At 50.6% G+C, this 21,386-nt stretch overlaps 8 protein-coding genes across 8 annotated transcripts; 3 read left to right on the top strand and 5 right to left on the bottom strand.

Moving 5' to 3' along the window:
• Positions 1-1,709: 1,709 nt before the first annotated feature.
• On the top strand, positions 1,710-2,635 carry BO85DRAFT_362328 (putative NUDIX family hydrolase; the record flags this gene model as incomplete). Its single annotated transcript, XM_025655624.1, has 2 exons — positions 1,710-2,051; positions 2,129-2,635. 2 exons carry the CDS (start codon positions 1,710-1,712, stop codon positions 2,633-2,635), a joined length of 849 nt encoding a protein of 282 aa, XP_025519475.1.
• Positions 2,417-3,967, bottom strand: BO85DRAFT_444992 (MutT/nudix family protein). The gene is made up of 4 exons (XM_025659158.1): positions 3,774-3,967; positions 3,570-3,662; positions 3,172-3,412; positions 2,417-3,062 (listed from the first exon to the last, which is right to left on the bottom strand). Exons 1-4 carry the CDS (start codon positions 3,822-3,824, stop codon positions 2,824-2,826), a joined length of 624 nt encoding a protein of 207 aa, XP_025519476.1. The 5' UTR covers positions 3,825-3,967; the 3' UTR covers positions 2,417-2,823.
• Positions 3,968-4,403: 436 nt separating this feature from the next.
• On the bottom strand, positions 4,404-5,734 carry BO85DRAFT_444993 (dihydroxy-acid and 6-phosphogluconate dehydratase). The gene has a single exon (XM_025659159.1). It carries the CDS (start codon positions 5,723-5,725, stop codon positions 4,463-4,465), a length of 1,263 nt encoding a protein of 420 aa, XP_025519477.1. The 5' UTR covers positions 5,726-5,734; the 3' UTR covers positions 4,404-4,462.
• A 1,278-nt stretch (positions 5,735-7,012) lies between these two features.
• On the bottom strand, positions 7,013-8,562 carry BO85DRAFT_444994 (HAD family hydrolase). The gene is made up of 2 exons (XM_025659160.1): positions 8,182-8,562; positions 7,013-8,116 (listed from the first exon to the last, which is right to left on the bottom strand). Exons 1-2 carry the CDS (start codon positions 8,188-8,190, stop codon positions 7,394-7,396), a joined length of 732 nt encoding a protein of 243 aa, XP_025519478.1. The 5' UTR covers positions 8,191-8,562; the 3' UTR covers positions 7,013-7,393.
• Positions 8,563-10,009: 1,447 nt separating this feature from the next.
• On the top strand, positions 10,010-12,085 carry BO85DRAFT_444997 (initiator tRNA phosphoribosyl transferase family protein). Its single transcript, XM_025659161.1, has 5 exons — positions 10,010-10,373; positions 10,467-10,501; positions 10,562-10,734; positions 10,795-11,461; positions 11,537-12,085. Exons 1-5 carry the CDS (start codon positions 10,021-10,023, stop codon positions 11,689-11,691), a joined length of 1,383 nt encoding a protein of 460 aa, XP_025519479.1. The 5' UTR covers positions 10,010-10,020; the 3' UTR covers positions 11,692-12,085.
• On the bottom strand, positions 11,698-12,681 carry BO85DRAFT_516181 (aldo/keto reductase family protein; the record flags this gene model as incomplete). The annotated part of the gene is made up of 2 exons (XM_025664832.1): positions 11,698-12,083; positions 12,166-12,681. 2 exons carry the CDS (start codon positions 12,679-12,681, stop codon positions 11,748-11,750), a joined length of 852 nt encoding a protein of 283 aa, XP_025519480.1. The 3' UTR covers positions 11,698-11,747.
• Positions 12,682-14,534: 1,853 nt separating this feature from the next.
• On the top strand, positions 14,535-19,142 carry BO85DRAFT_455714 (alpha-actinin, sarcomeric (f-actin cross linking protein); the record flags this gene model as incomplete). Its single annotated transcript, XM_025661406.1, has 7 exons — positions 14,535-14,590; positions 14,769-14,835; positions 14,932-16,539; positions 16,602-16,785; positions 18,199-18,259; positions 18,312-18,381; positions 18,447-19,142. 7 exons carry the CDS (start codon positions 14,535-14,537, stop codon positions 19,140-19,142), a joined length of 2,742 nt encoding a protein of 913 aa, XP_025519481.1.
• Positions 19,143-19,268: 126 nt separating this feature from the next.
• On the bottom strand, positions 19,269-21,339 carry BO85DRAFT_388374 (WD40 repeat domain-containing protein). The gene is made up of 6 exons (XM_025656709.1): positions 20,896-21,339; positions 20,726-20,839; positions 20,635-20,674; positions 20,478-20,573; positions 19,772-20,397; positions 19,269-19,690 (listed from the first exon to the last, which is right to left on the bottom strand). Exons 1-6 carry the CDS (start codon positions 20,903-20,905, stop codon positions 19,554-19,556), a joined length of 1,023 nt encoding a protein of 340 aa, XP_025519482.1. The 5' UTR covers positions 20,906-21,339; the 3' UTR covers positions 19,269-19,553.
• Positions 21,340-21,386: the final 47 nt, after the last annotated feature.

Genomic DNA, 21,386 nt, shown 5'->3' on the forward strand with positions numbered 1-21,386 from the left:
TGGATAAACATAACCCGCAACTAATAGCTTAATGCAGGCAGGGATAGGGAGTGAATGCATACATGCTGTATCGAAGTTTGCCTTCCTGTTGTCCTACTACCGCCGAATATCGGTCGGGCCGTTTGGCTGGTTATCGCGATTATATTATCTGCTGAAGGGAAACCCCATGAAAGCGGCACTTTCCAAAGTCGATAGAAGCACCAGCGTCTCCGCAACAATCCTGCCGACAAGAGGCTGTGTCCAGGCTGTTCAATGTTTCGTACTGGCCACCAAATTCAGATTGTGTTTGAGATCATGATCTGAATGAGCCAACGATGTAATGAAGACACCACGAAGCAAGCGAGCAGGTGTGAGACCGTAGTCGGGGAGAAGCAGGAATCCAAAACAGGAAACCCAAATGGCAGCTGAAGCTTAACGCCGATGGATTCCCGGTCTCTCCTTAGTCGGACCAACTCCCAGCCGAGCCTGAATTCTGGCTTCTTGGGTTCCCAGTGGAGTTGGACCAAAACCTCATCGAAACGCAAGAGGCTTGAGGGGAAGGAAGTCGAAACAAGAGAAGCTTGGAATCACTGGAAGACCAGGCGCATAGGCAATATGGAAGCTTTCTAGAACGACAGCAACAACGGATTACAAAGGGGTAGAATGAATTATGGAAGGAGTTGCAAACAGGCTGACAACGAGCAGCAGCACTTCGGGGACCAGATCACCGATCCAATCGGACTGGAAGGCTAGTTGCAGGGTAGATGGTAGTATGAGTAGGAAGAGAGGGAGAGAGACACGGAGAGAAGAGGCTGCAAGATGGAGGACAAGCTTCCGAGAGTCTCACAAGAATAGGGAGGGAAAAAAGGGAGGAGAGCAGAGGAAAGAAAGAGAAGAAGGAGGAGAGAGGGAGGTTGGATTGGGAGGGTGTCAGTGAGAGGTTGAAGAAGAGACAGTCAGTGTCACCGTCGGACCCCGCAAGACACGGCGATCCGTTGGATCCATTCCTGGAAAGCAATCGGGGACTGGTCAAGTGATATTTAGAGGAAGGACAAAAGTTAGTTGATGAATGGTACTTTGTACCTGGTCGAGACGATTGGCATTAAGGATACTAATTACTACTACAATGTCTTGGGTTGTTGATCCAATAGCCAGTCAAAGAAAGCTGTTCGGATTTGGGACTTGGACGAAACAAGAGGCTACTCCGGCGTTCAGTCCCCGACTTTTCCTTTGTTTGACCATCGATCATCGGAGGTATCCCTAACCGATCAAATCGATCAATCGAGTCCTCCGTCCATTCATCCATTCAATCCTTGTCTTGGGAGGATCGGAGGAGCCACCGCGTCTAGACTTTGGCCCGACGAGGGCAGTTCGGACACTGCGGAAACAAGCTGCGAAGCCGACGACGTCATGCCCTTCTCCGTCTCTCCCCTGAAAACTTTCCCCTCATGTTCCCTTCAATCCATCCCCGATAGCTCCAATAGCTTTAATAGCTCCCCCCGACCACTTAATACCACTGGAAGAAGACCCTTAAGATAAGGCTCATCTGTATATCGCCTGTCTTGACTACATGACTTCAACGCTCTCCGATTAACGTTAAGCCCCCGTCCCTCTTCCTCCGCCCGTTCCACACCTCGGCTCGGTTCATGACGCCCGCCCGGTGGCTACCGGCGTCTGTGCGACATACGCGACCAGCTCTCCCCCTTCGCTGCCTGCCTTTGACCCTCACAATGTCCTTCTCCACCTTTACCATTCCTCGCAATCTGGACCACAATGGCTCGGCCACGCTACCCGTCTCCTGTCCGGCAGACCTGTCTCCTGAAGATCTGCTGCGATTCCCAGCTTTCCGTATCTGGCTCACCACCTTGCAACACTCCTTGAGTCGCCAGCAACAACCCTCCCACGAGTTCTCAAAATACCCCTACGTCCTGCGGAAAATAGATATCCAGAGTGTGGACCGCTTCGGTGGTGGCCGTCTAGGCTTCTTGAAGTTCAAAGCGGAGGTGTCAAATGAGAATGGAGAGACCCTCCCGGGAAGCGTGTTTTTGCGCGGTGGCAGCGTAGGCATGCTGGTAAGCGGGCTACCCTCTCTCTATCGCCAACTGACAACGTTGAGATCTAATGCTAACGCTGTTTATCTCGCTCATAGCTCATACTTCAACCAGACGATGTGCCTGCATCGGCAGAAGACGAGAAGCGTGCCATCTTAACCATCCAACCTCGTATCCCCGCGGGTTCTCTTGCGTTTCCCGAAATCCCAGCCGGCATGCTTGATGACAGTGGATCGTTCGCTGGGGGTGCAGCAAAGGAGATTCAAGAGGAGACAGGCTTGACAATACCACAGGAGGAGCTAATTGACATGACATCGCTGGCTCTGCAGTCCGTGCCAGAAGAGGGCGAGACGTTGCAAAAGGCAGTGTACCCTTCGGCCGGTGGAAGCGACGAGTTTATTCCCTTGTTCTTGTGTCAGAAGCGCATGTCGCGCAAGGAAGTTGACAGCCTGCGAGGACGATTAACTGGGTTACGACAGCATGGTGAGAAGATCACGTTGAAGGTAGTACCGTTGCGCGATCTATGGAAAGAGGGTCTGCGGGATGGGAAGACCCTTGCCGCGTGGGCTCTATACAAAGGCCTCAAGGAGGAGGGGCTGCTGTAGGCGGGATTCCACACTCCGCAGCTGTTTGTGGGCTCTAATACTGGAAGCAGTAACACTCACACCAATGTAAATATATCGCATTCGACAGTATATCGACTCTAAGGGCAGTGTCGTCAGAATACCATAGGCTGGGCAAATCCATGGTACGGCACGAAGACGGAGCCAAAGCTGGAACATCTACATACAGCTCAAAGCTTGAATCTCTTCGCAAGTTCGATACCCTCAGCTATTGTGCCCACCCGAGCATCAATGGCATATCCCTCCCGCTCCAGCTTCTTCATGTCCTCAAATAACGAAGACAAAGGCACAGTGAAGCACTCAATGAATTCGTTATCTTCGAGCTGGGGCTTCGGGTTCTGGTTCTCCGGCAACGACATATCCACCCGGACATGCACCATATTGAGATTGGTATTGCAGAACCCAGGGTCTGTAGACACCGTCAGTCAATACCCCAGACTATCCAAATTGAACCCATGCTCAAGTGGTACTGTAGTCTAGTCTAATCCGAAGAGAGAAGAAAAGAATGTAAAACTCACCATTATACATAACACTACTAGTCTGCTCCGCCACACCAACGTAACCCGTCTCCTCCTTAAGCTCCCGCACAGCACACTCCTCCACCGTCTCATTAGGATCAATCAGTCCCGCAGGAACCTCAATGACCACCTTATCGATAGGTGGACGGTACTGCTTCTGCAGGAGCAGTTCTGGCCCGGTTTCCTTGTTGAGGATTGTCACGATTCCAACGCCGTCAATCTCGCAGTTTGCGGGGCGGGTCTTGGAAGCAATTAGCAAGCATACAAATAACTAGTATATGACTTCTCAATGCAGGGCTATCACTTCAACCCCCAAAAGAAAGAATGCTTCAATCGGGAGACCACCAGCAGAAACGCGCAACAAGAAGAAAGTTGCAGGGAGGAAAGTAATTTCGTACCTGACGCTCCGCAGACTCCCACGTCCTCTCAACACCATTAGGATCCGTATACGACGACATGACCAGTCGAGTCCATTTGGCGTCTTTGGGGTCCTATAAGAGAAGTATTTTCTATCAGTATATATAAATCCATTCTTCATATATCGATCCCCATAAAGAACACTATAAGTTATGTAAAAAAACACCATATATATTTATACATACCAACGGACCCCTCGACAGCAACTTCGACCCGGCGTATTTGGGATCGGACATGTTGGCACTTTTTACAAGCAAAGAGGGGGAAAAAAACAAATTGGTGGTTAAGATATGGGATGGAGCGGGTCTATGTCTATTGGGTTTATATGGAGAAGCTGTAAAAGATTTATGATTGTAGAGGTAGGTAGGTAGGTAGGGAGTAAACAACTGGTCTCGGGTGGACTGACGTAGCAGGAGGGGAAACTAAGCTGGTCACTGAGGGGGTCACCAACCGTATTGGGTTAGAGGGCTAGCCCTTATCTTATCGGGTTGGGGGAGTTGGATTTGGATTTGGATTGAGAGGTTGAGGTTGGGGTGTGTGTGTGGGGGGATTGTATTGGAGAGAGGTTGGTTGGGGTAGGAGGTCATTGGTTTATGTGAAAGTGTGTTTATAATGGCAGGTTTATGTGTGTGTGTTGTGGTTGTGTTTGGGTTGAGAAGCATCGATGCTGAATGTAGAGATAGTAGCCATCTGGTTGGACTACTTTATTGCAGGATGGCAACTTGAAGCTAATTTAGGAGCAGCGTTGGTCGATCATATAAACCGTTATACGTATAATAACATTAGTTCTTATAAAAGGAGCAATCATGTGTCTGGTCCAATACTATATTCTCATTAAACTAGCTACTCAGGGGAAAACTAACCAACTTCCAGCTTAAATTGGCCCATCCGTCACGCATCCATGACTCGCGTCGCTCACCAGCTTCGCATACTTGCTTAATGTCCCCTTCTTCGCCCGAGGCGCCGGTGCCCTCCAAGAAACTCTTCGCTTTTCCATCTCTTCCGGGGCAATCAGCAGATCAACCACTCTTTGCTCCGCATCAATCACGATCCGATCGCCGTCCTTCACCAGGGCGATGGGCCCGCCCTCCATAGCCTCAGGCACAACATGCCCGATCAAGAAGCCATGACTACCTCCAGAGAATCTCCCATCTGTGAGGAGCGCAACGTCCTGACCTAATCCGGCACCCATGATGGCTGAGCTGGGCTTGAGCATCTCAGGCATACCGGGACCACCCTTGGGTCCTTCGTATCGAATAATGACGACGGTTTTCTCGCCCTTCTTGATCTCACCTCGCTCAAGAGCCTCGATGAAAGCATCCTCATAGTCGTAGCATTTGGCGATACCTTCAAATCGGAGACCTTCTTTGCCGGTGATCTTGCCAACCGAGCCGCCAGGGGCCAATGACCCACGGAGGATCTGCAAGTGGCCGGTTGGCTTGATGGGATTACTTAGGGGGCGGATGATAGGCTGGTCAGGTGAGAACTCGGGCCATGAGGCTACATTCTCTTTCATGGTTTTGCCAGTGACAGTGATTCCGGTGCCGTCGATAAGGCCTTCCTTGAGCAGGAACTTGAGCAGTGCTGGTGTGCCCCCGACTTTGTACAGGTCATGCATGACATACTTGCCGGAAGGCTTCAGGTCGGCCAAGAAAGGTGTCTTGTCTGACACGGCCTGGAAGTCATCGATGGTCAACTTGATCCCGACGGAATCAGCGATGGCGATCAAGTGCAGTACCGCATTGGTGCTGCCTCCAAGAATATTTACGACAATCATGGCATTCTCAAATGCCTGCCGCGTCATGACGTCCTTGGGCCGAATATCCTCCTTCAGCAGATTCTTCACTGTCTGGCCAACATCCTCACACTCTGCCCGCTTACGTGGATCCTCTGCTGGCGTACTGCTACTTCCAGGGACAGTCATACCGAGAGTCTCGATCGCCGTGGCTAGAGTATTGGCAGTATACATACCCCCACAAGCACCAGCACCGGGGCAAGCGTGTCTGATGATATCGAATCGTTCCTTTTCGTCGATCTCACCAGTGAGATACTGACCATACGACTGAAAGGCGCTGACCAAGTCAAGTGGCTTACCCCCGGCACTGCAGCCGGGCTTGATACTACCACCATACACCATGATACTCGGGCGATTAACCCGGCCCATGGCCATCAACACACCTGGCATGTTCTTATCGCAGCCAGGCAGCGAGATGTTAGCATCGTACCACTGGGCGTTCATGACCGTTTCAATTCCATCGGCAATGATCTCTCGGCTTTGTAAACTGAAACGCATGCCAGATGTGCCCATACTAATGCCATCAGAGGCGCCAATGGAGTTGAAACGCATGGGGACCAGGCCAGCTTTGGCTACCGAGTCACGGACCAGCGACGACAAATCCATCAAGTGCATATTACAGGGGTTCCCTTCGAACCACACTGATGAGATTCCAACTTGTGCTTTGGACATATCTTTCTCCGTCAGACCGGTCGCGTAAAGCATCGCTTGAGATGCACCCTGGGACTTGGGCTGTGTGATCTTGGAGGAGACTTTGTTCAGTGTTTCGTCGGCATAACGGTGTGCGGTTGAGGAGAGAAGACGACTATATTGACATAACACGATTCACCGTTAGCATCATGGGTATTTGTACGAACTGTAGGGTATACGAACGAGGATGATTTTCTTTGTGATGGCATCCGTCGACCAAACGCCAGAGCTCTGGCAGCTCGGGACGGAGTGGTAGATGTGATCATTTTCTAGCCTGTATGTAAAACACACCAGAAAGAATCTATGACTTGCTGCTCTTTCAGGGAATAGAAGTGAGCCAGACGAAGCTGCAGGTCAGGTTATATACCATAGTCTCAGGGGCCTTCAAAAAGCCTGACCGAGAGTGGCCATAGTTCAAGTGAGTCATTATACCCCTGTAATATCTGAAATATCGGCCATTACTTGCTTAGCCCATGTAGCCAGGTAGCATAGAGCCATTACAAAGTAGAAACAGCGGACTTGCGAAGAATTATGGTCATTGGATGGAGAAGGACAGGAACCACCTTGTTCTACTCCGCAATGGTCGAAGGATCAAATGGTTGCATGGGCGCATCTCCAATCAAGACGCAGATAATGCAGCCGATTATCCGAATGCCAGACACTCATGTATGTCTGGCAAGAAATAAGCCGGGTAAGGGTCTGGGGATAAGCAATAAAGTGATGGTCGAGGTCGTCTATAGATCCTTTGGAGCGATCCAGGCCCACCCGGCCGGAGTCGAGTCGCAGCTCCCCGGGTGGATACTCATCCCTGCGATCACTCATAACAGTTCCGTAGGTTGCTACTATGCACTGTGTTTACGTTGGGGGGGTGCTTGAGTTTCTGATAATTTACTCTGGAATAGGACTTCTACTACTGTCGTTTTACTTGAAGGAACACAGTGATAGATAAGCTCTATATGATTGTGCAGGCAGCAGGCGCCCAGGGAAGTACCTTGTATCCATGAATACCTCTCTATTAAAGACATTGAGTAACGATGTAGATATCCCGGTCATGAAGCGACTTATGCAGATGATACAGATAAGCCGTATGGGTTATCAGACGACAACTCCCCAACAAGGTGAGTGATTGTTTTCTGCGCGATGGACTAAGGTAACTCGGTCGTGTAGAGGACCTGAGGCATAGACTAAGCGGCGTCTGAGACGTCACCATGTGAAATGAAGGAAGTGACCCAAAACCCCGGAACGGCCAGCGCGCTTGCTATCGTGACTTCATGCTCATAATCGTAACTGGCGTACAAAACGGCCCCATCTGCTAGAGATTCAGGACTCGATTTCGGAGAGACATTTCTGGAATTCGCTCCAATCCTTCATGATAACCTTGGCACCCAGCCCTTGCAAAAGTTGGGACATTTCCAACTGCTTAGCGTCACCGTGGTAGCTTCCGACATAACCAATGACTGGGATTCCAGCACGAATGGCACTGAGTGCACCAGACTTGCTGTCCTCGACAGCGACCACCTCTTCGGGCTTCTTCTTGCGCACTTCGAGGGCATGGATGTAGATAGCCGGATCCGGCTTCGAAGTTGGCTTGGGAAGAGAGGTGGCTGCGCTGAACACGGCATCTTTGTCGAAATACTTGTCCTGTCCGACCTTCGTGATCGAAGCACGGACACGGCGCAAAGCAGACGAAGAGACCACTGCTAGACCATACTTCTTGGACTCGAGAAGCTTGTCAAGTTCAGCGTTAACACCCACACATGGCTGAGCTTTTTCAGTCAGCTTGGCAATGACCTTGTCCTCCTCCTTCTTCACATATTCCTCGAGCTCCTCCTGTGACAACTCGAACTTGTACTTGGCCTGGAGGGAGACCATCATTCCTCGAAAGTTTTGACCCACAAAATCTTGGATAAGCTGCTCTCCTGTGTAGCGATCCGGGATATTCTGCTTTTCCAAGATTTCATTGGCGAGATCGGCACACGCCTCGAAGGCCAGCTCTTCCGAGAGGACGAGGGTGTTGTCGCAGTCGAAGAAGATCTCAGTAATCTACAGTCAAAGTTCGTAAGCACATTGTGTTCATGCCAACATCGCATGAAGAATTGATAGCTTACCTGCGGCATGATGTATGCAGGTCTAGTAGATCTTTTCTTAATTGAGATCAAGAATGTTGCACAGCAATGACAGTAGAGGAACGTTTATGAAACAAAGCGAGATAGAGGTCAAGGTGGGGACCGATGTAAGGTGGAAGAGGATATGACAGGAAAGGCGACTGTTGTCTTTTTCTAATTTGTAGAGGAAGGAAGGACACGAAAGGTCTGTGGGTGAATTATCTGAGAAAAGTGACAGAGGAAGAGGGGCAGGAACGAGGGTATTCACTTTGTTTAAGTAGTATTGGAAGGGACCAATACAAAGGAAGCCAGCGGGTGAAAGGGGTACCTAGTAGTTATGGGGAACTCAGCCACGGAATGAGTAGGCTTGAACCCACTGCCCGTAATAGATATCCAGTAGAACCGAAGAATGACTAGAAACCCCCGAGGGAATCCCCAATTCCTGTTGTACACAATCCCGGTGTCCAAGGTAGGAGCGGGGTGCCGGCCCTGACTTCCCTGAGATCATACATTTGAGAAAACACCCATGACGTTATCAAAAGGCCGCATTCTAGTACTAGTGAAAGATGCTAAACCGATTCAGGCAAGCACCCGCTGCCATTCGTCGTTCGAATCGCGCTCGGATGCCCCTCTTCCTTTCCCGTTGAGGCATAGCGGTATCACCCCATGGAAAGGCACCGAATCCTCTCTGCCCATTCTTCTCGCCTTCAATTTCCGGTTCCTTTTCTGTCGACGCCTCAAAAGCCCAATGATGAAGCGCAGAGCCAATCGATAGGATTCCATGGCATGTTTATCGACATCCCATGTGCTGGGGGCGCCATATTGCAGATGTGGAACCGTTTTGTTCCTCTACTTTCTTTGCTATTCACAACGATTCTTTCCCCTGTTAGGTAGGCAAATCGTATCGGCAGGAGTGAGAGAGTTTTGTGCTCCTTACCGTTTATTACCAAACTTCACTTACTACCCAGTACCGTATCATGCTAGGTAACCTTTCATACCAGTCAGTCACCGGGTGTGCTCATGCGAGGGGGGTATACTCGGTTACAGTCTTCCTTAGAATAATGCCTGGAACCTCGTCCGTTGACTATGTACGTCTCCCGGAGCACAGTATTCCATTCAGTTACTGCTAGGTCAATTTGTTTCCTGCCTGGACTGAGCAATAATACGTCGCCAAGGATCGGACCATGCATAACTCTCTGTACGCCAGGGCATTACCCGGGTACCCTCAATAATACTAAGCTGTAGTAAGATAGAGACACCCTGCGGTCGGATGAAACCGTGCCATGAGGGAATTATCGTATACTAATGCAACTGTTCAAGCCAGTTGTTGCGAAGACGGGACGATGAAATTCGAATACAATACTTGAGAGTGCTCGGGCTTCATCCGTCATGAGTAAGATATCTACTATCAAAGACTGCAGCTAGTTATAAAAACTCCGAAACTATAGCCGACAATACATAGTATTGTTTACTACCACATGTTCCTGGAATCATCCTCCAAGCATGTATGTAGTCCCCCCTGTAGGTACCATCGATGGCTCTGCTCCACCCCGCGTGAGGATGGCGTTCGACTTGTCGGCACCGGCCTTAAATGTGGGCCGATCGTTGGCCGGCGAGGAAATTCTAATGGCGCTTGCATTAGAGCCCCTCATTATTATCGATCGCATTTGATCCCATTATTCTCATTACCACTAGGGACGTCAAAGCCAAGTGTGATATTGTTTCCTGCTTCCCGAGGCATACTGTAACCAGATTCGTGAATCTTACGTACCAGTGTCTGATTCCACTGCGAATACGACCCGACAGCTGGCCCTCAAGCCAATACAAAGCACTCCGGGCAACATGGGATCTGCTTCTGGTTCCGATCCCTACCCCGTGTCTATTTCGTCCCTTCACTTCCCCTCCGCAGAGCAACAATCGATTTCTCAGACGCTATCTGCATTGCGACGATCAGCTCTCTCCGTCACCAACCGACTGCGTTCCATCGAAGCCGACGCGGCCTTTGTCCGTGAGGTCGCAGCCCATTACGACCTTCCTCTCATCGCCAACGAAAGATGCGGGAGCTGGTACATCCCTCCTGAAGTCAAGTCTGGCAGTGCGTACTTCAAGAGTACAGATGGTCACACGGGCCAGTGGGATTTCAGCTTTCGCAGACTAAACTTGCAGCTTCTACCAATTGCCAGGGAACATGGAGGGTCAGTGATCCTGTCATCCATCTTTTCCTGCCATCCCTGCTGATCGTTCTGCTTCGGGCTAACTGAATGGCTGACCCTTATTCGTTGATACAGTTGCATTATCGTGGATTCCACGCGCCGGGGAAAATGTAAGTACCCAGCTAACCCCTCAATGTCATTTGTGCACTGATTAACGAGGTATGCGCCAGTGATGCCTGATGCCCTGTCTAAAACTGTTCCGATCTGGTGTGCCGTCATTAACAGGGCGCTATTTCCATCTGACACTGCATATCACGCGGTGAACTTTCCGCCAAATTATCTGGGCGCCTCTGAAGAGTCCCAGATTGAGCGGAGGATTGACGGCTTCGTCAAATCCCTCGTGGTAACTCATTCTCTGCTGTGAAATGACCCATAACTCCCATGTGTGCTGATAGGCTACTAGGACCTGAAACTCGATATGGATGAACTCAAGCAGCAACTTGGAAAGCCTATTCGGGTAGCATGGGCCAACCGAGCCTATTTTCATCCGACAGATCTGCATAAAGGGGATGACTATCGCCTTTTTGTTCTCTGTTCCGCATCGAAAAGGGTCCATGGCGCAGAAATGTCTGAAGGCGGCTATATCCAAGGAGCAGGAGATGACAGCGAGAGTTGGGCCTATGGGCTAACCCCTCCTGTCTTTTGGGCTACTAAAGCGACCCTGTTCCAGCACTCAGAAGAAGATCTCCCGACCGTAATCGAGCAGCTGGTAGAGGATCACAGTAAAAAGAATGTTGATCAGAGAGCGATACGCATTGCCCCAACACGAAACTTATATCTCAGCCAAACACACCCTCAACTGAACAACGGCAGCATGTTTGATCTGGTCATAGATTGTAATGCGAGCGCAGAAGGGGCAGAAGAGAATGCGAATCGCCTGAATCTCGGTTGCGGATCTTCTAAGCTTGGAAGCCGTGGCCTGCGCAAACACCTGGACAAGGTCCAGGACTTCGTCAAGTCCCGTATGAGCGCAGATCCATCACGGTCATTGCTGGTGACATGTGAGACTGGTAAGGATCTTTCTGTTGGTGCTCTACTTGCAATATTGTGTCTGTTCTATAACGAGGAAGGTAAGTCTCTCGTCGATCTGTCAAACCGTCTTGTCTATTCTATAAGGTGTCTCTACAGTACTAACAATACGCTAGGCGAGTTCACTGCTGTTCCAACCAACCAACTGATCGGCAAACAGTTCATTCGTCAGCGGCTCGCTTGGATCACATCCTCCAAACATGATGTGAATCCCTCGCGGTCTACGCTTCAATCGATCAATGCCTTCCTCATGCAACGCCCAGATTACTAATACCTTGAAGAAATGAATCTGAAAATCACAATTAATTATGTCTATAAATGGACGAACTACTCGTTCTCGACGGCCTCGACAATAGCGCCACTGCTTCCCTGGTCAAGAGCATTAAGCACCGCCATGTCCTCCTCGCTGATGTCGAAATCAAACACATCAGCGTTAGCCGCAATCCGGTCTGGGTTGTCGGTTTTAGGAAGTGGAACCCATTCCTTCTGCAGCGCGTAGCGTATCAGGACCTGCTGGGTCGTCTTGTTGTATTTCTTGGCCAAGTCCACGAGTGTAGGATCATTCGCTTTATAGTTTCGCACAATGGGGGCATAAGACTCGACAACGATTCCGTTCTTCTTGCAGTATGCATCGATCACGCGTTGTTGGCACCAAGGATGGAGCTGTGCGATTCAATGAGTCAGTCGGATTCTCTTTCTATTGCACCGCAGCGACCAAACAGAAAAAAATTATGGGGGTACTAACCTCGATCTGATTAACATGGGGTGGCCAGACTTTCGCATACTCCTTCATTTCTTCAATGTGCTTCACTCCAAAGTTACTGACACCGATACTCTTAGCCTTGCCCTCCTCCAGCAGCCTCTCCAGGGCCTGCCATAAGTGCTTGCGACCCGACGAGCCAGACTTGGAGCTATGAATCAGGAACAGATCAACGTATCCGTCCGGGCCACCGATCTTCTCGACGCTAGCCAGCAGTCTCTCATAGGTTGCCTCGGGCGAGCCCGCGGGGCTGAGGATTTTGGTAGTCACGAAAATTTCATTGCGGGGCAGGCCAGAGGAACGGATGGCGTCGCCAACCTCTTTCTCATTTGCATAGAACTGAGCGGTATCAATGTGCCGGTAGCCAACTTCGAGGGCCTTAAGGCAGGACTGCACGCATTGTGTGGAAGGTGACCGATAGACGCCGAAGCCGAGGCGGGGTATTTTGACGGCGGAATTTGGCAGTGGTACCTCGTCCGCAAAGGAGTAGTTGGCCGGCATAATGAAACAAAAGAATTCGGAAATGGCAAAGCGAAACAAGCTTGGGGAATCTGAGATGTTCGGTATGAACAGGCGCAAGGTAATCAGTAGTCACGGAGTGAACCCGGAGAATGACTGACAGGGAGAGGGGAAGCCGATTAAGTTGAGCTGGATGTTTCGCGCGCGCGGGCCCCATCACGCCTCGGCGAATCCGATGATATCATCAGCCCACCCCTTTGCCGCTTGTGTCTCCGGCCTCATCTGTTTTGATCTTCGTATACTAATCTGTATAGCAGGAACTATCTACATACTATGATGTATTCAACATACTTGGATGAAGTGAGACAATTACATCAATTCTCATTCTGGCGAGACATTCGGTCTTTGCGCCCCCGCACGGATAGGGAGCTTGTTGTTCAAGCTGGAAAGATGGCTAAAATTATGGGGCAACTGGTATCCTCGCCCTTGCATCGGGAAAGGTAAAATGTAGGTTTCTACCACGGTACTTTTCTCGCGTGTGCCCTCCATGTTTATCCCGGCATTTTAAGACTTGTTTTACTGGGGTTGTCTTTGTGCAACCATACAGCCAGCAAAACATCGTACCCCGAATCGTGGATATGCCCTCCGGCAGACGCAGACGAACTAGACATCCATCCATAGCCGGCAATGATCACGCCTTCAGGTTGGGCGACAACATGAGAAACTAGTAACCCCTCAATCGTCTTGCAGTTCCATCGACATTGGTGGATTGAAGTCAGGTTGGTGGGTCACTCAAGAATTTGATCAGCGTCGCTTCGGAAAATTGAACATGGATCATCCTCCAGAGCCGTGCTATTCATATCGCAAGAAAGTCTACGAGTCAGACACCACTGAAGCCCGTCTCACCTGCATATCCCCTGGTTGGGCAATCCTTTCTTCGAACCATTGAAGCAGGACTGAAAGAAGACAAACGCCTGCAGAGTAATAGTGGATGGATGCCCATGCGGGAAAACTTGAGTGCTACGGTGCTTCTCTCGACTCTGAATGGTCATTAAGCGCCATCCTTCCCCTGAACTACTACTAGTACTATTAGGACTGTACTATAAACAGAAACCGGGTCAACGATTGATATGAAAGAATTCTCTTTACGGGATTTGGACGGACATAAATCGACACTAGATGATAATTCTTGGGCAAGCAATGCGAGAGAGTGGGGCGAATTTACCTTTAGAAATTCTCCGATCATAGAAGACTGTGTGGCTGAAGAATGGAGAATGGACGATGAATGAATGAATGGATGAATGAATGAACGACTGGACGGGGGGATGGGATCTGAACCTACCGGCAGCAGCCGACCGGGCAGGACCAGCGGCGGTTGCTGTGGGGGTGGAAGTTTGTTGACAGGCCCTCTTCCACTGCACGGGAGGGACAGAGACAGAGAGGGAGGGAGTGAGAGCCCCTTAAAAGCAATGAATGGGGCCTACTTTTTAAGTGCTTAACTGTACTAAGGCAAGGCTACTAAACTAGTAGTCTCCCTCACGCTCCAGGCTCCAACTAGCAAATTAATCAACTAAATTTCCTAGTTTCCTACTCGATGATTATTCATTCTGCTTAGTTCTTTCTTTCAACTCTGCGCCCAACCGCCGACTATCTATCTAGGCGATTCGATCTCTTTGAAACCGGCGAATCGCAGCCCACCCCTTCCCACTCGTTCTAGTCACCTCCGTCCTGAAGATCCTGCCTTTTCTATTCAAGTCGGTCTCCGTCGGCTCCATCCATTAACTCACTGGATACCAGCCTCCAGATAGACAGCAAACGCTCCCTCAGTCCGTGCTTCAATCGCCCAATTTCTCCCCGCCCGCCCTGGATGTTCTCAACCACCCTCGCCATCCATCATGTTGACAGTTGAAAAGCAGTGGATCAATGTGCAACAGAAGACCTTCACCAAATGGTTGGTTCCCTTTCTCATTCTACCCTAATTGCATGCTGGGGAAGAGAGGCCTTCTCCAAATTACCCCTCTTGCCCTCACATGCCCCGAAATATTTTTTTTTTCTTTTCGCTGTTTCTTTGTTTTCCCTCTTTATGCACTCTCCCGAAATTGAGTAGGCTGACCCTAGTTTGTCTGCAGGCTCAATGACAAGCTGAAGGTGCGGAAGATCTTCATCGATGACCTCGTGGTCGACCTTTCCGATGGTGTAAGTACACCCCTGCTTTCGTCCTTGTTCGGGCGCCAACCCCTGCGGCGAACTGAGGGAAGCTCCGGTTGCTAATGATTCTTATCGGAACTTCAGGTTATCCTTATTCATCTACTCGAGATCCTGGGTGGAGAGTCACTTGGTCGATATGCCTCGAAGCCTAAGTTGCGGGTACAGAAATTCGAAAATGTCAACAAGAGTCTCGATTTCATCAAGGGAAGGCGGATCCCGATGACGAACATTGGAGCAGAAGATGTTGTGGATGGAAATCGGAAGATCATTCTGGGCTTGATATGGACACTCATTCTGCGATTCACGATCAGCGACATCAACGCGGAGGGAATGACCGCGAAGGCGGGTCTCCTTCTGTGGTGTCAACGAAAGACTGCTTGTTACGAAGGAGTGGAAGTCCGGGACTTCTCCACTAGCTGGAATGATGGTCTGGCCTTCTGTGCCCTTCTGGATATTCATCGCCCAGACCTGATTGACTTCGATGCTCTGGACAAGAAGGACCACCGGGGTAACATGAAACTTGCCTTCGACATCGCAGCTAACGAAATAGGCATCCCTGACTTGCTTGATGTCGACGATGTTTGCGATCAAGCAAGACCTGATGAGAAGTCGCTTATGACATACATCGCTTATTGGTTCCATGCATTCTCGCAGCTGGAGCGTGTCGAGAATGCCGGACGTCGGGTGGAGAAATTCATCAACAACATGCATGGTGCATGGGAGATGCAAAATTCCTACGAGCGGAGAATGAGGGAACTCTTGCGTGTTATCAGAGTGCAACGCGAGGCATGGAAGAACTCTTCCTTTGAAGGCACATACAAGGACGCGAAAGAGCAAGCCCACCAGTTCTCCTTGTATAAAAGAAACCAGAAGCGCCAGTGGGTTGCAGAAAAGTCGGATCTCGCAGCCCTGCTCGGTAACATCAAGACCAAACTCAGCACATACCGATTGCGCCCTTACCAACCGCCAAAGGAACTAAGTCTGGAGGTTTGCGATGAGGAGTGGGAGGGCTTGACTCGTGACGAGCACGAACGTAGCCAGCTTATTAACGAGACCATTCGGGATATCAAGAATGCCCTCCGCCGATCGTTTGCAGACAAAGCCAACGATTTTGCGCTAACGTTGAAGACCCTGTCTCTGGCAATATCTGGTCTCGATGGTGATGTAGAAGACCAATTAGCACATGTCAAGAGACTCAATGACAACCTCCCTCCCCTCGATGCGTTCTTAGATACCATTGCGGCTCTGGACGAGCAATGTGCGGAGGCGAATATTGAGGAGAACGACTACACCACATATACTTTAGATGAACTCTCTTACGAGCTAAGCTTGGTCAAGTCCAGCATCTCCAAAAAGCTGGCATTCCTTGACAATCAACTCGTCGCTCGGAACATGACCAACCTGACACCAATTCAACTGGAGGAGTTTGAGTCTGTCTTCAGACATTTCGATCGCGACGCTTCCAATACCCTTCATGAGCTTGAATTCTCGGCAGCCCTCGCCAGTCTTGGCCTTGTGTATGATGAAGAGGAGATGCATGATGTCTACGTGGAGACATGTGGACCAGCTCGACTTGCGCAGAATGCCGGTGTCAGCTTTGAGCAGTTCATCCGATTCATGGTCAGCGTCACTGAGGATCAAAACACGGCCGAGCAAGTCTACCAGAGTTTCCGCGAGGTTGCAGATGGCAAGGTATGTATCCCATAAAAATGGCAAAGTGTCGCGTTTCATTCAAAGTCTGACTAATGCATTAGCCTTATGTCACGGAGCTCGACCTTCGACACTCTCTCATTCCCGACGAGGTAATCGAACATCTAGTCCAGACTATGCCGCCGCACAACGGACCGGATCTTCAAGAAGACAGAGACCTTCCCAAGTATGACTACATCAGCTTCATGGAGAAGATGATAGAGCATAACAACAGCGACCCTGTGAATGGTGGGAATTGATGGGCTAGTACGTTTGCATTGCACTGCCGGAGTTTTGTTTCCTTTCTGATTCGGTCCTCTTACCTCTTTTCATTTGCTTGTCACCTTTCTGAAGAGTCTTGCTGGAGGTTGCTTTTGGTGTTTTCTGGAGCAAAAAGGGAGGGTTGTGTCTTCGGTGAGCTTTCGACCATGCATACAGGACTATGAGCCGAGGCGTCGTTTCTCTTCCTTTTTGCATTACAGCCATGAGTTTCTCCTTGTCTGCGCCTCTCTTCCTGCCATTGGGCTCTCGACGGTTCTGAGCGGGCACGCTTGGCTTCCGGGGAAGAAGTAGTTTACATATACACACGTTCCCAACAAAGCACTCATTCCAATATAATGACAACTGTCCCTGTAAATAGAGTACGATGCCACGTCAGTAGTCCATCGGATCTTAAAACATTCAAATTACATACCTCCAGTATTTAGAGGTAAGCAGATGGCCATCCGCTGTATACTACGGACCTTGGTCACGTGACTATTTTGCTTGGCCGGGCGGTCTAAGCAGGCACGGTCCGGCATGGATCTATTCCAAGCTCATCTCCGACCTTCATTCAGCTTTCTACTGTCCATCCATCAATTCCCACTGCACACCTGACCACAGTGTGAATTTCAATAGTACTCGATTGTTATTTTCAATTCTCTATTCCGACAAACACCCTCCCCAACTGTTCAAGATGGACCGCAGTTTGGACGAGATTATCGCGGAGCGTCCTGTAGGTCCCTGCTAACGCCTCCGGGATGACAAGTCTCAGATGGTCTGCTAGACATCACACCCTGCATGTGCGCTGACTTGACTTCGTGTAGCAGAAGCAGAATCAGAACCGCGGCCGTCGCCCTCCTCAAGGTCGTCGCCGTGATGGCGTAAGAAAGGTATTTCCTCATCCCTGTCATCATCCCATGAGCTGCTACTGTTTCTTGCGTCTGCTTTGCGCGTGTCGATGCTGACCGAGTGCTTGCTTCTCGCAGGTCCTCCCTCCTTGTCTCTTTTCGAACGTTTCTCGCGCATCGTGATAAGCAAATTTCGCTGGCCTCGTAGCATCGTCTCTCGCACAGGCAGACCGCCGCGAAGAGCCGCAGAAAGATGGAGCTGTTTACGTGAATACCTAGTGTGACTTCGAGCTGACCTTCTCTCTCTATTCGACTGCAACAGCCTCACAGAGAAGAACGTCCTGATTTGGATCTGTAAATACCTTCCCCTTACTGTTTTCCTTCAAGCATTACAGCCCGATTGATGGGATCGCTAATGCGTTGGCTCGACATACAGTGACTGGGTTCATGACAAGTACGAAGACGACAGAGATGGTGCGTTATACGACTCTCAATGATGGCATATAGCCGTGGGAATTCATCCATGTTGGGTCATTCTTAACACCTTACTCAGCACGCCCTTCTCGTGCCCCCCGACGTCCGCGTGGCGACCGCTACTCCCCCTCTCCCGAACAGTATGTTTATCCAATGCGCCTCGGTGGACGAAGTTGACCTGTACAGACACAGCACTGCGTCTAGCGGAGCTAAGCTTCGCGTTGAGAACATCCACTACGACATTACAGAAACCGATCTCGAGGTAGGCCTTGTTCCAGTCCCGACCCTTTTTTCCCTACTGGGCTCTAACATATGCGATCTGAAAAGGACTTGTTCACCCGCATCGGACCAATCAGCAATGTTTCTCTCGTTTACGACCGGGCAGGACGTTCCGAAGGAGTCGCCTTTGTGACCTACAGCCATATCAGCGATGCCCGAACCGCGATCAGGGAATTCGACGGCGCAAACGCCAAAGGCCAGCCTATCCGTCTGACACTCATCTCTACCGGCGCCGGAAGACGCGACCGCAACCCATTTGACAACGTGGAACGCTCGAAGGGAAGTCTGTTCGACCGCGTCGAGAGACCTCGTGACCGCGACGCACGGAGTCTCAGCCCCGGTAGTAGAAGCGGCAGTCCTGATGGAGGCGCACGCCGTCGTCGCGGTCGTCGCGGTGGTGGTGGCGGCGGCGGGTACAGGCGCAGCGACGTCTCCAAACCTGCTCCCGAGCATATTGACAGATACATTCCCGGTCAGCGGTCGCCGACTCGCAACCGCGGCGCTACGAACGGGCGCCGCCAGGGCGGTGGAGGTGAGAACAGGGGCGACAGCCGCCGCACGGTCAACGGACGGCCCAGAAAGACACAGGAAGAGCTCGACCAAGAAATGGATGATTACTGGGGTGGCTCGGGAAACGCTGGTGCTGGCGCAGCCGATAAAGAAGTTGTCCCTGACGAGCCTCAGCAGATTGCGCCGGCTTCTGCGGCCGCTGCGGGTGATGATGATATCGACATGATTGAGTGAAAGACTCGCTTTCGATTTTGAGTACTATCGCCTGACAGTTTCCATCCACTTGCGAGGGCTTGTGATGGCTTTGCTTTCTTTTCATTACATGTAACTAGTATCACTCCCGGTTGGAATACAAAAGACGTCTTGAATAAAAAGCCAAAGGAATCCGAAGGCATGCAGATAACCATACCATAACTATGGTATATCGCTAGTTAACCGCTGCGAGTATAACAACATAGCCATGGTGTCTATATTCCGAATATCTACATCAAGGTAATATGCGTGCCGCCGCAGTTGCGTAGTGTATAAGCAGATCCATGCCACCACAGCTCGGCAAATGGGAAGGATCGCGTTCGTATTATTTGTCTCTTTTTTTTTTGGTACATCTCAATATGTGAGTAGATGGCTTCCCGCTCTATCGGTTCATCACCGCCAGAGACCATACGGCTCCCTGCAAGCCTTCCACAACTTGATCGTTCCATCCTCGCTTCCTGTACCGTAGAGTTTGCCGTCAGGCGAGAAACTGACGGACCAGATCGGACCGTGGTGACCTTTTTGGACCTCTGCGAGTGGATTGTTAGCCACATCGGAAGTGAACGGTGATGGATGATGGGGGTATTAAAGGGTGGGGAAATGGAACGTACCCAGTTCTTCCTCCGTGCGGACGTCGTATACTCTCGCCCAGGTATCCTCGGCACTACCCGTGACCAGTCTGCTTGTTTCATTGTTAACAGCTGCGCTGGCGACCTCGTAGCGGAAATCGATCTTCTTCAGGAGACGACCGGGGCTTAGGCCGTCGAAGAGATAGACGGATCTGCCGGCCGCGACGGTAAGGATTCCGGCGTCGTTGGGTCTGACGGCGAGGGAGTTCAGTTCGCAACTTCCGATGGTGCCTTCCACGGCGTATTCGACGACGGGGTGGCGCGAGCGAAGATCCCACCATCTGATCTTGCGGTCTTCCGCGGCGGTCGTGAGGATGTTGTAGTCCTGGTTCCAGACGATCGATTTGATGGTTCCGCCGTGAACGCCGGGGCCAATCTCGTAGCTTGTTACTGCGGAAGGGCTGGCGTCGGTGTTGGGGGTGGCACTCGTCGGTGAGGAGCTGTTACTGCCCCCACTGCGAGTGAGGTCGAAGATGCGAAGCTTCTTCTCGAAGCCACCTGTTGCGACGACCTGCGGGGAAGGCTGGATTGGAAACGCTACTGCGCGACAGATGTGCGAGTGCTGGAGAGTGTGTTTGCATTCGCCGGTGTGAGTGTCCCAGATTTTGCTGTTGTATGTGGGAGAAAATCGGCGGGTTAGTGAGATGCGACGGCGACGTGCGTTGGAAGTGGGTAGGTAGGTACTCACGCGGAGAAGTCCGCAGCTGCGGTTGCTGCCAGATTCGCATCTGTCGAGAGCCGGGCTTGCCATACTGCGCCCTTGTGGCCGAGGAAGGTTCCAATCCTATATGACATTGATGATGAGTATGTGCGGTGTGCGGAGTATTGATGCGGGGAATACGCACCAGTCACCTGTTATGCCATCCCGCAACATGGGATTGTTGTCTGGTAGATTGTCAGCACGGGGATCTTAGCCATGGTTCTGAGAATATTCACCTTTGCAGGCAGAGATTAGGTAGTACTGATCATCCTCGACGGTGGATGAGAAGTTGATGTGCGGCACGGGACGTGAGTGTCCGTGGCAGGTCAACGGCACAACTTTGGGAATGTCTGGAATGTGTCAATAGCCAATTGCTATGAAGAATGGGCCACTGTATCCACCGCACCTGACGCCATTGTATATAAACTTCACTTGAGGTAATGTACAAAGTCAATTGCAATGTGATGAGTGTCGCATGCGATAGTAGTGGCCGTTAGATGAAGTGACGATAAGGTGTTCAGTTGAGATTGAAAGAAATCGTCTCTGAACTGTCGCAGATGAAGCGCAGAGTAGCAGTGAAGTAGAAGACACGAGAGATGAACACAGCGTAGAAGTACACAAGGAAATTCGTCAGTCTCGTCAAGTCATCAATCAGCCCGAGGTAGCGGGGTCGTTCTAGAATGATTGGAGGTGGAAGAAAGGAAAGGTAGGACTAGGAATTAGGTAGAGAAGTCGGGTCTCCCAGTTAAAACGGAACCCTCGAACAAATGTATGAGCCACCGGCGCTTCTAAAGACACGGTGAAGAGGGACTCAAGCCCGGAATAACGAGAACGATGGAGATGAAGCTGGTTGGGGGGAAGTTTGGGACTTTCTTTTTGATATTCACGCGAATCGTC

This window comes from Aspergillus piperis, assembly GCF_003184755.1.
Source record: "Aspergillus piperis CBS 112811 unplaced genomic scaffold BO85scaffold_2, whole genome shotgun sequence".
Lineage (NCBI taxonomy): Eukaryota > Fungi > Ascomycota > Eurotiomycetes > Eurotiales > Aspergillaceae > Aspergillus > Aspergillus piperis.

What these genes read in the sequence shown, in the direction of transcription:
- BO85DRAFT_444992 (XM_025659158.1), bottom strand. Translation starts at nt 3,824, where the DNA reads ATGTCCGATCCCAAATACGCCGGGTCGAAGTTGCTGTCGAGGGGTCCG. An exon ending in GGGAGTCTGCGGAGCGTCAG is followed by an intron (nt 3,413 to 3,569) that starts GTACGAAATTAC and finishes ATTGCTTCCAAG; the next exon opens with ACCCGCCCCGCAAACTGCGA. An exon ending in TAGTAGTGTTATGTATAATG is followed by an intron (nt 3,063 to 3,171) that starts GTGAGTTTTACA and finishes CGGTGTCTACAG; the next exon opens with ACCCTGGGTTCTGCAATACC.
- BO85DRAFT_444997 (XM_025659161.1), top strand. Translation starts at nt 10,021, where the DNA reads ATGGGATCTGCTTCTGGTTCCGATCCCTACCCCGTGTCTATTTCGTCC. An exon ending in ATTGCCAGGGAACATGGAGG is followed by an intron (nt 10,374 to 10,466) that starts GTCAGTGATCCT and finishes TCGTTGATACAG; the next exon opens with TTGCATTATCGTGGATTCCA. An exon ending in GCTTCGTCAAATCCCTCGTG is followed by an intron (nt 10,735 to 10,794) that starts GTAACTCATTCT and finishes ATAGGCTACTAG; the next exon opens with GACCTGAAACTCGATATGGA.
- BO85DRAFT_444993 (XM_025659159.1), bottom strand. Translation starts at nt 5,725, where the DNA reads ATGGTGTATGGTGGTAGTATCAAGCCCGGCTGCAGTGCCGGGGGTAAG.
- BO85DRAFT_388374 (XM_025656709.1), bottom strand. An exon ending in CCTAATCTCTGCCTGCAAAG is followed by an intron (nt 20,675 to 20,725) that starts GTGAATATTCTC and finishes ACAATCTACCAG; the next exon opens with ACAACAATCCCATGTTGCGG. An exon ending in GATGGCATAACAGGTGACTG is followed by an intron (nt 20,574 to 20,634) that starts GTGCGTATTCCC and finishes AATGTCATATAG; the next exon opens with GATTGGAACCTTCCTCGGCC.